This window comes from Anser brachyrhynchus (assembly GCF_964034855.1).
Source record: "Anser brachyrhynchus genome assembly, chromosome: 6".
Taxonomy (NCBI): Eukaryota; Metazoa; Chordata; class Aves; order Anseriformes; family Anatidae; genus Anser; species Anser brachyrhynchus.
Genome location: NC_137700.1, coordinates 29000936 through 29014611, shown reverse-complemented (window position 1 = coordinate 29014611; position 13676 = coordinate 29000936). Strand labels below are relative to the sequence as shown.

General features: G+C 37.5%; 2 protein-coding genes across 15 annotated transcripts in view; one reads left to right on the top strand and one right to left on the bottom strand.

The window, feature by feature from the left end:
* The window catches only part of BLNK (B cell linker), a 96113-nt gene extending 94586 nt beyond the window's left edge, over positions 1-1527 (top strand). For all 6 annotated transcript variants that reach the window (XM_080596512.1, XM_080596511.1, XM_080596510.1 and 3 more), the window contains one exon: positions 778-1527. In XM_080596512.1, the coding sequence (XP_080452638.1) occupies positions 778-897 (120 nt within the window). In that variant the 3' untranslated portion in view covers positions 898-1527. The remainder of the gene's footprint in view (positions 1-777) is intronic.
* A 4666-nt stretch (positions 1528-6193) lies between these two features.
* The window catches only part of ZNF518A (zinc finger protein 518A), a 42143-nt gene continuing 34660 nt past the window's right edge, over positions 6194-13676 (bottom strand). For all 9 annotated transcript variants that reach the window (XM_080596503.1, XM_080596497.1, XM_080596496.1 and 6 more), the window contains one exon: positions 6194-11917. In XM_080596503.1, the coding sequence (XP_080452629.1) occupies positions 7160-11797 (4638 nt within the window). In that variant the 5' untranslated portion in view covers positions 11798-11917 and the 3' untranslated portion in view covers positions 6194-7159. The remainder of the gene's footprint in view (positions 11918-13676) is intronic.

Here is a 13676-nt window from a genome sequence, read left to right as displayed (position 1 = left end):
GATAATTATCCTGACAGCAGCACATAGACTTGGAACCCAAATACCAATAAAAAATTGGTTTTATCACTGCACAGAGGAGGTTTTTGAGGGATGCAGAAGCTGGCTTGCTTCAGCCTAATTATCTGCCTCCCAGGTAACAGCTTTTAGGTTACAGAATAAATGGAGTAAATGGGCCTGGAGTTAATCTGGCCCTCAAAAAAGGGTCAAAAATTACTTCGGGGGAAAAAGATAGTCAGTCCCACATCTCTATTTGGATGAAGACCAAAAGGAAAAGCAACAAGAGTTAGTGGGTTCAGGGTATTAATTTACAGTGACCAGTATTAAAATGGCATGGCTAACACAGGGCCCGTTAATACCTGTCTGTATGATGTTACTCCTGGAGATGGCCAGCACTCAGAGGTGGCTGAACCACAAATGAAGCAGATTGCAAATGGCAACAGTCTGTAGCTTGATAGATTAGGGTTATCTGTACGTAGTGTCACTTTAATATGCTAGGTAACAAACTCTGTGGTTCAGCTTGTGCAGGCAGCAATCACAAATGGAAAGGAACATGAGATGAGAAAGCTAGTGGCAATATCTTCCATTTTCCAAATCTAATCTGTTCATGACTGGAATCAGGACTGAGAGTAGGATCAGTTCTCTTACTAAGAGGCAGAACATCTCACTTGGTAACAGTCATAGGTCGACTCTTCAATCAGATGATGCAGTGATCACTGTCAGTGTTACAGCATTAAAGGAAGCCGGCAATACTAATTATTTTTTCTTTTCTCTATCCAGCGCTTTGACAGTGTTGCTGAAATAGTAGAGAATCATCAGCATGCCTCCCTGGTTCTAATTGACAGCCAAAACAACACAAAAGACTCGACAAAACTGAAATATATTGTAAGAGTTTCTTAATCAAACTGAACTGCTAAGATGAAGACTGGTTTTAATCATTTGTTTCAACATCCCAAAATATGTGCATTGGGTATTAAAAGAATGACATCCAAAATGATGGCAAATATTCTTTAAGAACATCTACGGAGTATTAAGAGATGCAGTTCATCAAGTTCAACCCCGTGTCACTTGATCAGAAAAGCGTATTGAACAAGAAGCCAAAGCAGATACACCATCATCTGTGATTGCCATCTGTGATAACATGGATATTGAAAGTGGGGTGAACAGCTGCATACCATGGCCTTGTCCTCTGCCTGCTATTTAAAGAGATATTTCGTGTAGGACATTCTCATTTTAAAAGTGAGAATACCCACAGTGATCTACTCATTCCATTTGTTAGGTTTACCACAGATCACTGCTTTCAGTAACTTCTTTGTGAAGTGCACAGCCCCAGAAGTTAGAGCAACTCAACCTGACGTACTGCTGTGTACAAGCTGAAAATAGGACTGTACTTCACATGAATAAACTTCACAGCAATAAAGCTGTCACTGTTTTAGACTAATGGACATGTTGTCCTTTTCCTCAGCTTTACTCTGTCTCATTAATGTTTGTATTTTCAAATATGCAAATAAAATTAAAAATACCATGAAATCAACTGTGTACAGAGGCATTACCACCTGACTTTTTTTTTAAACATCCTTCTAGCAACCAAGCATCAGTTCAGTGTTGTGGATGTCTTCAATGTATATTTTTGTATGAGCTCCTTCACAAGTTCTGTAATTACAAAAGCTATTGCTTTTTTACAGCTTTAGCATATATACTTAATAGTTCGTAAAGTCTTTTGTCTTCAAAAACTTCTCAAGACCCAAAACACATTGCTAAACTAAGTACTAACTCAATTCTTATAATAGGTTTACAGACACAAAAAAAAAAAAATCAAAGCCTGTTCTATCACAGCACTTTAGTTATTGTGTTATTGACAGCAATGTCATTTCCACCAAAGATGAAGTGGTGAAAATTCAATTTATTAATGCATAAATTGAACTAACGAAAACTCTTAGGAACAGTTCTTAATTAGTTCCAAAGGTGTTTGATTTTGTTGGACCTGAAAATTCGATATCTTCCAAAGCCGACACTGTACTATACACTGCATTATACACTGCTTTTCCTCTTTTTTCCAGATTAGGCAGTGTTCTCTAAGATTACCTGCAAGGCATTTAAGGCAAGCTTGAGCCCAGAGTTGTAAGGTATCAGCAAGTCACCTACAGCTATGCTGTAGCTGTATTCTACAACTGCTTCCTTGTGGCTTTGAGCAATTCTTTCTAAAAGTAATGCACCTGTCTTCTAGAAATAACTGTTTACTAATAGGGTGATGTTTGGCACATGGCTGCCTACCTTGCTGCATCAGTTTCCTCCCTTTGAAACAAATATAATACTGTAATACTTATCCCATGTGTGATGCAAATGAGACCCTGACAGGTAAGAAACTACATATACAGACTTTACTGTAGTAAGCAAACTTGTGTAAGCTTACTTTACAGTATTATATAAATACTTTCTAGGATGTTGTTCAGTTGTTAGTAATTAGTGTTGTACTAGTATTCTTAGGACTAGCTTAGTGTGTAGAACATTAAGACTAAAGTCAAGGCCTAAAAATTAACAAAAGACAAATCTATTAGTCTCTGCAAGCTCAATTTACTCCTCCTATACATATAATCTGATATTAAATACATGAGACATCATATTAGAAGGTTACCGTTTCAAGCAATATTCACAATGGAAAATACTCGGTGGAAATGCACCCTTTCAAGGTTTAGCTTGCTTTGCAGTCAGGCAGAGCCTTTGCCTTATTCATTCACATATTGCACAGCATTTAAACTTATTAATACCACTCTTTGTTTCTTGTTTCATCTATATGATGCTCCTCACAAAAGTCTACTTACATTTTCAGCAACAAAACGAGGCAGGGATTCAATAGGCAATGCCTTTCTCCACAAAGTAACTCAGGATGGAGTATGCTATGTTAAAAATTCTGGTGACAATGATTCAGCAGCCAATGGCAATGTGGTGCAATCCTGTACCTGACTGTTTTTCCTACAGCTGGTGTATTGCCAGCAGCTGCCACTACTTAGTGCTGGCAGGTGTTTCCATCAGGTAACAGATACATTAGCCTGACTTCTAAAAGACATAGCAGCATACCTCTCCCCTCCTATATCTCTGACATTATTATATAATTTATTTCCCAACTAGAAAAACAAAGGAAGAATTAAAACTACAACTAAAAAACTTGGCTTTAAAATGCAATCAAAGCAGAGCAAGTGCTTTTTTTTCTGAGAACTCAGATCAAACTAGCATATTTACTAAGGTATGAAAGAGCAGGAGTGTTGTCTGCCTACCTGATATAGAAAGGAGAATACAGGGAGTACTGTAAAATATTCTGTCAATGTTGCTCCATGAAAGGAGTAAGAACTTGCATTCTCCAAAATCCAAGCATTCAGACATGCAAGTTATAAAACTACACTCCTCCTTCAATCTATAACACCAGCAGTAGAAACAGATTCTTAGGAAGTGTTTGAAGAAAAAAAAAAAAAACAACCCACATGACAACAGCCCTGGAACAAACAGAGAACATGAGTTTTTGGTTAAAACTTTGGAATTACTGAAGTAGGGAAACCATGACTTACTCATGAACACATCTTGCAAAGAATACACAATGGGCTAGACTTCAGGCCAAGTATATATTCGCAAAGCATTTTCTCAGAGGAAAAACACTTACTGACCCTGCACTTGCACTTATGTTTGTGTGTCCCAAAACACTACAGCCAAGTTAAGGCTTTCTTATCTTGATACGTGTTGCAAACAAACAATTTAAGATTGCTGTTTTTCACTGCTTAAATTTACAAACTGTCACTCTTTAAATCAAGTTACCCAAACCTCAATTTGTCATGTCAGACATTACAGGCATTAAATACATGATTAGTTACTATTTTGCCATAAAGATTTACATATTTCAGTTGGTTCACACATGATACTTTGGGATAAATCCTAGCTGTGTAAGCAAATAGTGTTGCTTGCGGGACATTTGTAGGATGCCTTTCCCATTTACTGAAGCTAATGAGCAACGTGCAAACAAACATTGCAGGAGTCAGCCAGTAGAAAAGTAGCCTCATATTACGGCAGTTGAATACGTTTTTGAAGAACCTACTACTGCATCATCCGCTGCAATGTTGGTCAGATTGCTTAAGCCAAACTTTCTGCTGCTGATCTTTGTGGTCTTAATTTCATGGAGTCTGAGACTTGAGATTCCTTGAAAGCAGATCTGTAGAAGTGCAAAACTCTTATGACTGCAAATGATGCATTACAGAGGGGCTCATAGGAAAGAATTCTATATTCAGAACAGTACTTGAGCAATGTGTACTAAATGATACAAGGACATAATTAAGAGTGGAAAAAAATATTAAATCACTGCTTATGAGTAACAATTCTCTGCGCTAAATGCGATGGATGTCCATGGATAAAGTAACACATGGCAATGAAATAATACTGTATAAAGAAACCTTATTTCAGCGTTTGCTAACATTACAGTGCTCTTTTTTCACAGTATTGTTGAAGGTTCTCCAGGGGGGTTGGGGGGGGGGGGGAGTCCAATCAACCACAGTTGTCACTCATGATTCATCAATATAGAGGAAAAACCCTCGAACTCTATAGCAGAGCCTCTACCTCAGTGCTATGGCAAAATCCAGAATTCAGACATTGAATTTCAGAATTTACGAGAGCAAGCTGAGACAGCCTGTAGATCCTTCCTAGCTTATGACTTTTTATCCTTTCCTAATGCTGCTTATTTCTAACACACTGCCTCACCCCAACACTACAATAGCCTTCTTCAAAGATCCTCGCCAAATTTACATCAGAGCTCAAGCCTGCTGTGCAGCACAAAATGAGCTGATTTTGATACAGAACACACACCAACTGCATATTATTTCATCCGAACTATGCTGCCTTGACTGGCTCACATAGTTCAGTTGACTCCCATACATAACTCACTAGCTACAAACTGGCATAGACCTTCCTGCCAACAGACACATCAAGGAAAAAATAAATAAAAGTAATTCTTTCAAAATCATTTTCATTGTAACTTTTTAAAATGCAATCCAATTCTAATTCTGTTGCCAGTGACATCCCTAAGAGACTGAATTGTTTCACTGGTAGCATGTCACTCTTGACTTTCACTGTATGGAAATAGGCACAGAAAGCCACCATTGGACTTGCACACAACCTAAAGCCTCAGTGATTTAAGTGACCAGCCTTCTCTAAGTGCAGTACTCAATTTTGACAGGTTTTCCAACAATATGTTGTGAAACTGACTTGCACACCTAATGCGTAACCTTCCCATACTTGGGCAAAACTTTGACTACACTTCTGCAGCTGTTGAGCACGGCACTCAACTAAAAGCCAGAACAGCCACTGCCTACTGGATGTGCCTGCTGACAGCGATAAGGCTGGCTTCAATTAAACCTTGCTGTATTCCTCACCAATGGAAAATCTGGAATTACACAGGGTAGACAGAAATATCTTCTGCAACATGTTTACTTGAATAGCGTAGGTGGGTCCCATCACTCCATGCAGCCTCAGGATCACCCACCTGACCTTGCAGAAATGATACCGGTAAGTTATTCAAGGTTTTCATGAAGCCCTTAGGACATGGCCAAGGAAGAGTGACACCATCAAATACAAGGGAAGATGTGAGTTGTGAAGTGCCCCATCTCTGAACCAAACTGCTTGTAAGGGCTAATACAAACACCAGGTGCCATGTGCTAAGGGCACTCCCACTGAATCTAGCCTCTGGGTTCACCAAGAATCTGGAGGACGCAGCCTCTAAATATAATAATCACTATGGGTAATAAGGACCCTCAGTCATATACTCTCAGTTACTATAGATCTGATAAGGTCCTCTGTTTATATAAGCAGAAACTTTAAAAAAAATGTGACTCATATTCTCCTTTCTTTAACCCTAAAACTATAAAGAGGAAACAAGCAGGTTCCTGGGAGTATTACCCTACTGACCATTAAAATGAGGACAGAATAGCTGAAGCCTTGGTTTTGCCAAATCCCCAGTACCATAAAAGGTTCATCTGAATAAGCAGCAGGAGAAAATGTAATCATTATGGGGACAAATTACATCCACCTGGAATAAAATTATAATTGCACAGGCCATTATGGTGCCTTGCACTGCCGGCCTTCCTACAGGGTTTGTGGTAGACATAGCATATAACAAAAATAGAAGTATTTTCTATAAATGCTCACAGTCATATTCTGAAAAGACAAGTTATAGCAAATTTAATAGGGACAGAATCAATACAGATTAGGAATGTTCACCATTTTGAAACACCATATACATTATGAATATATATATATATATTGTATATTTTCAACTGATTCAATTCTCAGGCTTACCGTATTAACACAATCGTAACATGTTTTATTAATTTATATGAAAAATACTTCACTAAGAAGGTAGACAAACTGCACAGAAATAGTACAAGTGTCATGTGCATAGCTATATAGCTTAAAGCATTCACATATGGCTTTGTTTAAATGAAACTATTGGGAAAATGGCCCTGTTTGGACCTCTGCTTACACAGTTGACATAATGTAAACTGCTTCACATCTTTTAGGCACTTGCTAAAAATAGTGTTCAATCCCTGAAAAACAAAATCAAAAGCTAACAAGTGAAAATAACAACAAAAATTCCAGGATAACAGCTGTGTAGTTGACAAAAAAAAATTGGTTTTAGTAGTGCATGCACAGAACTGAAAAAAAAGGGAGAGGGGAAAAAAAAACAATTTCTGTGCAAGAATTATACCAAATAACTGAAACATATAAAAATATTTACATGTTTAGATTTTTTAAATATGTACAGAACAAAAGCCCTGAAGACTCATTTTATAGAATAAAAATATAGGACAGGATAGTAGTAACAAAAAATAATATATATTTTTTACGGAATTGTATTTGCAGTTAGTTACAAGTTATCTAAACCACAAAGTTCCTTGATGCATCTAAAAGCTTGATGGCAACATAGAATCCTTTTCCTTTTAAAAGAAGAGAATGCTTTTCCTTTTAAAATACATTTCTTTTTAAAATACAAGCACTTTGCATTATTTTTAAATTTCAGTCACAATACTGAAATACAAAACAACTTGTGTATCATAATTTAATTTGATTCTAAAAAGCTGTGATGCATGATAGTTAAGTTTTATTTTCTTCACTGGTCATCATTACATTACATTAACAAATTCCAATCTCGAGTAGCCTCCATCAGATGCCTCTGTCCGTGTCCTACCCAATTATCCTGATTGTCAAATATTCTACCACAAAACCAGCAGCTAAACTTAGCTTTCAAGGTATTATCAGAGGTAGTTTTCACAATCTGATAATTGTTTTTGCTAGTCTTTTTCAGTGTCAATTTTAATACAAATCTTTCTTTTACAGGGCTAATAGGTTTTACTGTCTTGTGCCTCTTTTGAGAAAGATCATCAGTAGTTACATCCAAATTATTGCAGAAGGCTGGCTCCAGAAGCGCTTCAATAGTTCTTTTTGACAATGAAACCTTAAGAACATGTCCCTTAAATTTAGCAATGGTTTTCATTACATTTACAACTTCTGGAACATCTGCATCAGGATGGTTAAGCACAACAACTGGTTGATTTCTCCGAGGGCATTTTACAAGCTGTTTAGAATTAAAAGGAAGTAGTTTCAAAGTCCTCACAGTTTCTTTTGATGCCCTTGGTTTGTAAGGGCCACCTGATTCACTAACAACTTCAGCTTGATTCTTTTCCTTACACTTTCTGTGCAACATTGCTTTCTTTCTTGGAGGTTCTCGGCAATTATCCTTGCATTTCCGTTTGAAATTGTTTCTTCGTAAAACCACAGTTTCTGAACTTTCAGGCCCAGTTTCTTTTAAGCGAGATTTTACTTTTGCCATTCTGTTTCGGGTCCTCCATGTAGACTTCTGACTACCACAGTTATTCCTGTTGTTAGCAGTTATTACTTGCGTACTCTCAACAGAACCTTTTCGCAACCACGTCCCTGCAGGTTTGGTAGAATATACAGGTTCTACAGAAGGAATACAACATGCTGGATTAGAGTTTGCCAAAGAGGCATTTGCTGGCATTAACCTACCTGGTAAGATTAAGGCATCAGTAGAAGGAAGATTAGTCTGTTTCTGTGCTAGTGCAGGAGTAAGGGACTGCAAGTTATCCAGCTGTAGTGAGGGCACTGAGTTGTTCACTGACTGATTGGTATCAGTCAGCGTATCTGAAGAGGAAGTCTTAATTTTCAGCAAAAGCTTTTGTTGCATGGCTCCAGTTTTCTTTGGTTGACAATTTTGACAATGAGCACTCTCCTGAAAAACACTATGTTTACGTACTTCAGGTTTGTTTGGTGTCATACACTGCAGAAAAACTGCCTGCTGTCCATCCGGCAAAAGTGCATAAACACGCTGTTTCTGTTTCATTTCCTGTTGTTTTACTGACTCCACAGAACCAAAGACAGCATCCTGATGCTCTGGTAACACTTCCACAGAAGAAATTCCTTTCATAGATGACTCCGATGAGTTTGTAATTACAAAAGGTCCTTTGAATGATGTGCTACTCAGTGAGTCATTTGCTGGATGATGTGCTCTCCTACTACAGGAACTTCTTACGCTTCTGAAGCTGTCATTTTTCTGCTCCGCTTTTGAAGCTGGTATGGTTATTTTACCATATTCTCTGGATGCAACACTGCCTAAAACCTGAGAACTATCACTAGGGACATTTGCAACTGTTCCAATTGCCCCACTAAAAGTCAGTATCATTCCAGGTCCTTTATTTAAAACAAAAGAAGCAGGTACACCTTTAGTCACATGACTATCAGATGAACTGGTTGACGGAAGAGATTTTCCTGAAACAACCTGCAGTCCAGGCTGGTTAGCAAGGTGCAAAGGAACAAAAAATCCTGGAGATGACTGAACTAAAACAGTTTTCTTCTGCTCCTGAAGAACTGGAGAAAAGCTGCTAGGATTTGGGGTTGGTGACTGTACTTCTTTTACTAGTTGCTGTGTTATGATTGCATCTGTATGAGTTTTAAGCGACGCACCAGCACCTGGAGATCTGGATAATATATCCACTCCCTGTGAATCAAATGATGTTCTGGGTATCTTTCTTTCTTTCCTACAATGCGTACCTTCATTTGTGCTACAGCTTTTGTTCAACTCTCTCTTACATAAATGAAAACCAGCATTAGTAGGAGGCCTCTGAAAACCACATGCGGTTGCTGAGCTTTTTAAATGTGCAAAGGCTCTATTCCCTGTCTCATGACTAGAAAGCAGCTTGTCAGAATGAAGTTTTATGCAGTTATTTGACTTGCTGTGGGATTCTTGCTGAGTAGTTGCTTTCACTTTTAACACATCTTGCAATAACTGGTTTATTTCAGGAGATAAATAATGAGCTGCCTGTTCACTCTGCAATGAGAAAACAGAAGTGATTTTAGGCATTAAGATCGAGTTAACAGAATCAGATCCATTTTCTTGGAATTTCTCAGCTACGTTCTCAAAGTCTTGATGTATGTCAGCATCCAAATACTGCTGGCCATTATGCTGGTCTTCCACAAAACACTCTCCGTCAATAACACATTTAGATTGGCCTTTAGAAAACACAGAGTTATTCTTAGTGTTCATGTACCCATAAGTTTTAATATTTGATTCACCTGATACAATTTTCTCTTGTTTTAAGCCTTTGATTGACTCTGGATATGAATATGAAGATGCAGACTCAATTCTGTTTTGAAAAGAAACTGTTTGGCTGGATATAAATTCTTTAGATTTGTCATCCGTTGACATCCAAAAGCTACGCTGATTATCCGAAGTATCCGTTTTAGAATAATTATGAAAAGACAGCAACCCTTCATTACAAGAATCAACTGAAGGTGAATAATAGAGATCACTATTTCCAATACCGTTGTTCAGGCCACCATGTTGCATTTTCAATTCAGAAAAGAAGGACATTTTCATATGGTCATAGTGAAGCGCATTTGTAATAGTGGGTGGTAATACCTGAGGAGGACTTGGAGGACTACAGTTTCCCCATGAGATGTTACTTCGAGGTTCAATTTTTGTCACCTCATCACATGGAGATACAGTTGAGCCCAACTTCATTGGCAAGTGATACGAATTTTTTCCTACAGCTACATTAGAAGGTGCTACAGTTTGAGAAAGACTCCTACCATACAATAAGGAGTTTTGTTTTTCCACTTTTGGTTTTCCTGAAGGAGGAACAGAAGAAAACAAAGGAGAGGGTAATGGGTGAATGGAATTGTTCTTTAAGGTTGACTGATCGGTAACATTTGGTATAGCACCTAAAGACAAACTACAAGGATCATCAGTCTGTATCAAAGGAGTTGTAGAGCCATCTTTAAGAGAATGAGCTTTCTGGCCCAACACATGCAAGTTTTGCTTATTTGTAGGTAATAATTTTATAACAATATGTTGCTTTCCATCTACCATTTTAAATCCCATAAATTTAGCACTGTAATTTGCTGGAACAGATATTTTATTGTTTTTCACCATCAATACTGTAGGCCCTGGAATGGCATTTTTCAATAATCCCAGGCTGAAGCTTGTTCCATCATCTGCTTTATTGTATTGTGCAGCAGTAGCAGAGAGCATTCCACCTGTGAAATTATGCTTTTCAGTATACATAATTCGATCTTTTTCTTCATTTGCTTCCACGTCTCTCATACACTGGTTCAACTCATCCAATTTTGGTTGACTTTTGTTCACACTTCTTAGCACTTGTGAATTTTTTTCTTCAGTTTTGTCACTTCCACTGATTATTTTTTTCCGTCTCCAGAGAGGTTTTTTCGATGCTCCCGTTTTACACCTTCTTAACACAAGCTTTAGTCCTGCTGGAGTCTTCACTATTCTTTTTTCACATTTATCCTTTTCCAGTTGTTCTTTTGTATATAGGTGGTCTCTATGCAAAGATATAATGTGTTTGAAAAGATAATCTTTCCGCTGTGTTCTGTAACTGCAATGCTGACAACCAAAAGGAAACACGCTGGTATGGACAACAACATGTTTCTGGAACTCCTCTTTTGTAAAGCTTATGTGATGGCATTTTCCACATTTATATGGAAGCTCATTATGTCTGTGAATGTGCTGAACAAATGTGCCCACATCCTGGGTAGAAAACACACATTTTTCACATTGAAAGTGACCATTTACACAATGCTTTGATGTGAAGTGTTTTGTCAAATCGAACAAAGTGTACATATGCTCATCATTACAGAGCTCACATTTCACTAAAGTGCTGCGATGGGTGCGTCTATGCTGTTTAAATGACTGAAAGTCATTAGCTGAGAAGTTACACATTTCACAAGGATACAAAGGCAACTCGCCATAGTGTAACAGCTGGAAATGTTTCTGTAGGTCATTTGGGCTGTATCTAACGTTATCCTCACACTTGGTACAAGTGAAATTCAGTATCTTTGCTGTAGTTTTCAGCCCTTCTTCAAATTGCACTTCTGGTATATTCTGTACATGGCTTCCCTCTGAACAAATGGGACTACTTCCATTCACTTTCTCCAGATTTACGGACTTCCTTGCAGTTTGCTGTTTACACTGAAATAGTTTTCTAAATCTATCAACTTCATGTTTCATTAACACTTCATTTGGAATGTTCACTTTGGGTAAATCAATCTTCACATTCTTTAGTTCATAGGAGAGACTGACATCTAAAATTGCCGGTCGAGTCATCATACTTAAAGGATCGTTCCCCAGTGCTTTTTCCAAAGTAGTATCCATATAAAGATTATCTGCAGCATTGTGTTTTAACAAATTAATTTGCTTTTTATCATGAAAAAAATGGCCCTTTTCAGATGGCATGATTTCACAGGTATTCCTTTTCTTTAAGTGGATTCTTGTGATTAGGCTTAGTTCCTGCAGCAAAGAAGACTACTGTGCTGAGTTATCCTCAGTGTTCTACAACTTCCCCATTTTATTCTCCTGAAATTAGAAAACAAATACAATATTACTTTTAAAACTAACGCACTAATAGAGATATGACCTTTACCAACACACACAAGAAAATAATCACCACAATCATATACAATGAACGGCTACCTCTGGTATCGCACAAGGTCTGAAGTAGTCAACGGATAACAGTTAACTTTCATTTCTCACCATGTGTTCCTGGGTATAAATTAATCTTTATGGAACATGGAGTACGACTGGTAACAGTATTTCCACATGGATTAAGAGGCTCAAACAGGTATGGTCAGCACCATTCTCTCTCTATAGACTTCGTGTCAGTGTTTCTGCAACAGACTACACTGACAATTTGTAACAGCTCAAGTTTACGCTCCAACAACACTCCTACTTGTCAGCATAAAATCAGCAGAAATGGAATTAGCACCGAAAATCATTTGACTTTGAAAAGTGAAACTGGAAAGGAACAAGGACTGTCTCTTCCCTAGCATTTTCTTACTAAAAACTCTTTCTGTAATAGAAAATTAAGAGCTACACTTTAATAGCAAAAGTAAGTAAAGCATTGGCTGAAATCTGATCAGCAGCTTTCTCTTCGCTATTCCCCTGCCCACCCCGAAGCAACACAGACTTGGAACTCATTAGATCATCCTATTTATTCACATTCAAACTGAAAGAATGATCACATCCTCTCCCTCACTGTGATGAAGTCCAAGAGCTGCTTCTAGAGCTCCAGGCCATTATAAGCATCACCACTGAAGTCTCCCAAGTATTTTCCCATAGACCTGTGAGAAGGAATTATTTAGCATTAAACACATCAATACCCAACAGAAAGAAAGCAGAGACTAAAAAATAATCCAGGCCATGCTTATGTATCGTAGTAAGAAAAGCAGAACACGTTTGTTTTTTTAGCGTATGTTTTATTGCATACCTTCAAAAACACTATTAGCATTTCTACAGGATTCTTGAAAATGATAGGCAAAATACATTTCTACATTTTATGCAGACTTCAACATTGATTAAAATTTAACTAATTGTGCTTTTCAGTTGTGAGACACACAAGATTTCAACTATACATTTCACATTCAAAAAAAAAAAAAAAAGACACACACACCCTTTGGGATTATTTCCAAATTAAGCACTTTAGGTACAGGAGATAAATAATATATAAGTATTATATAAAATAAATGACACTTGTCCTGTTTTACACACAGGAGATTAAAACATGGGATATTGCTCTGTTTTGAATGTCAAGAAAAGAACAACTCATCTGCATTACGCTCCATTTTCACCAAAAGCGTACTGCACTACAATGCTTTCTCTTGTCAGCAGTAAGTTCTTTATTTGAACAGGAGCAACTTTAACTCCCAGATAAAATGACCAAAACATGACTTGAACTTCTTGGCTGAATATTTTTTTTTAATACAGAGGTGCAACACATGAAGATTACAGGTTGCATCATGCAATGTGTCATCTTGACAGTAGCTATCTGTCATTCACACTGGAATGCTATACCTTCAAATACTGAAACCTGAAATATTTATACAATTAATGCTATAAAAATTTCAAGTGAATGCAGCATGCTTCAGGGAACAAACCACAGGCTTCTAACACAGGGCCACTATAGTCCTCAACTGGGCAACGTTTCCCCTACTAGATAGAACATATATGATCACCAAAGAATCTCAGGTGAAAATATCTAAGCCTGATTTGAGATCTCCTTAAACCACACAAATTACAGTTTAGCTCTGTTATTACTGGGTAGCATGCAACTACTGAC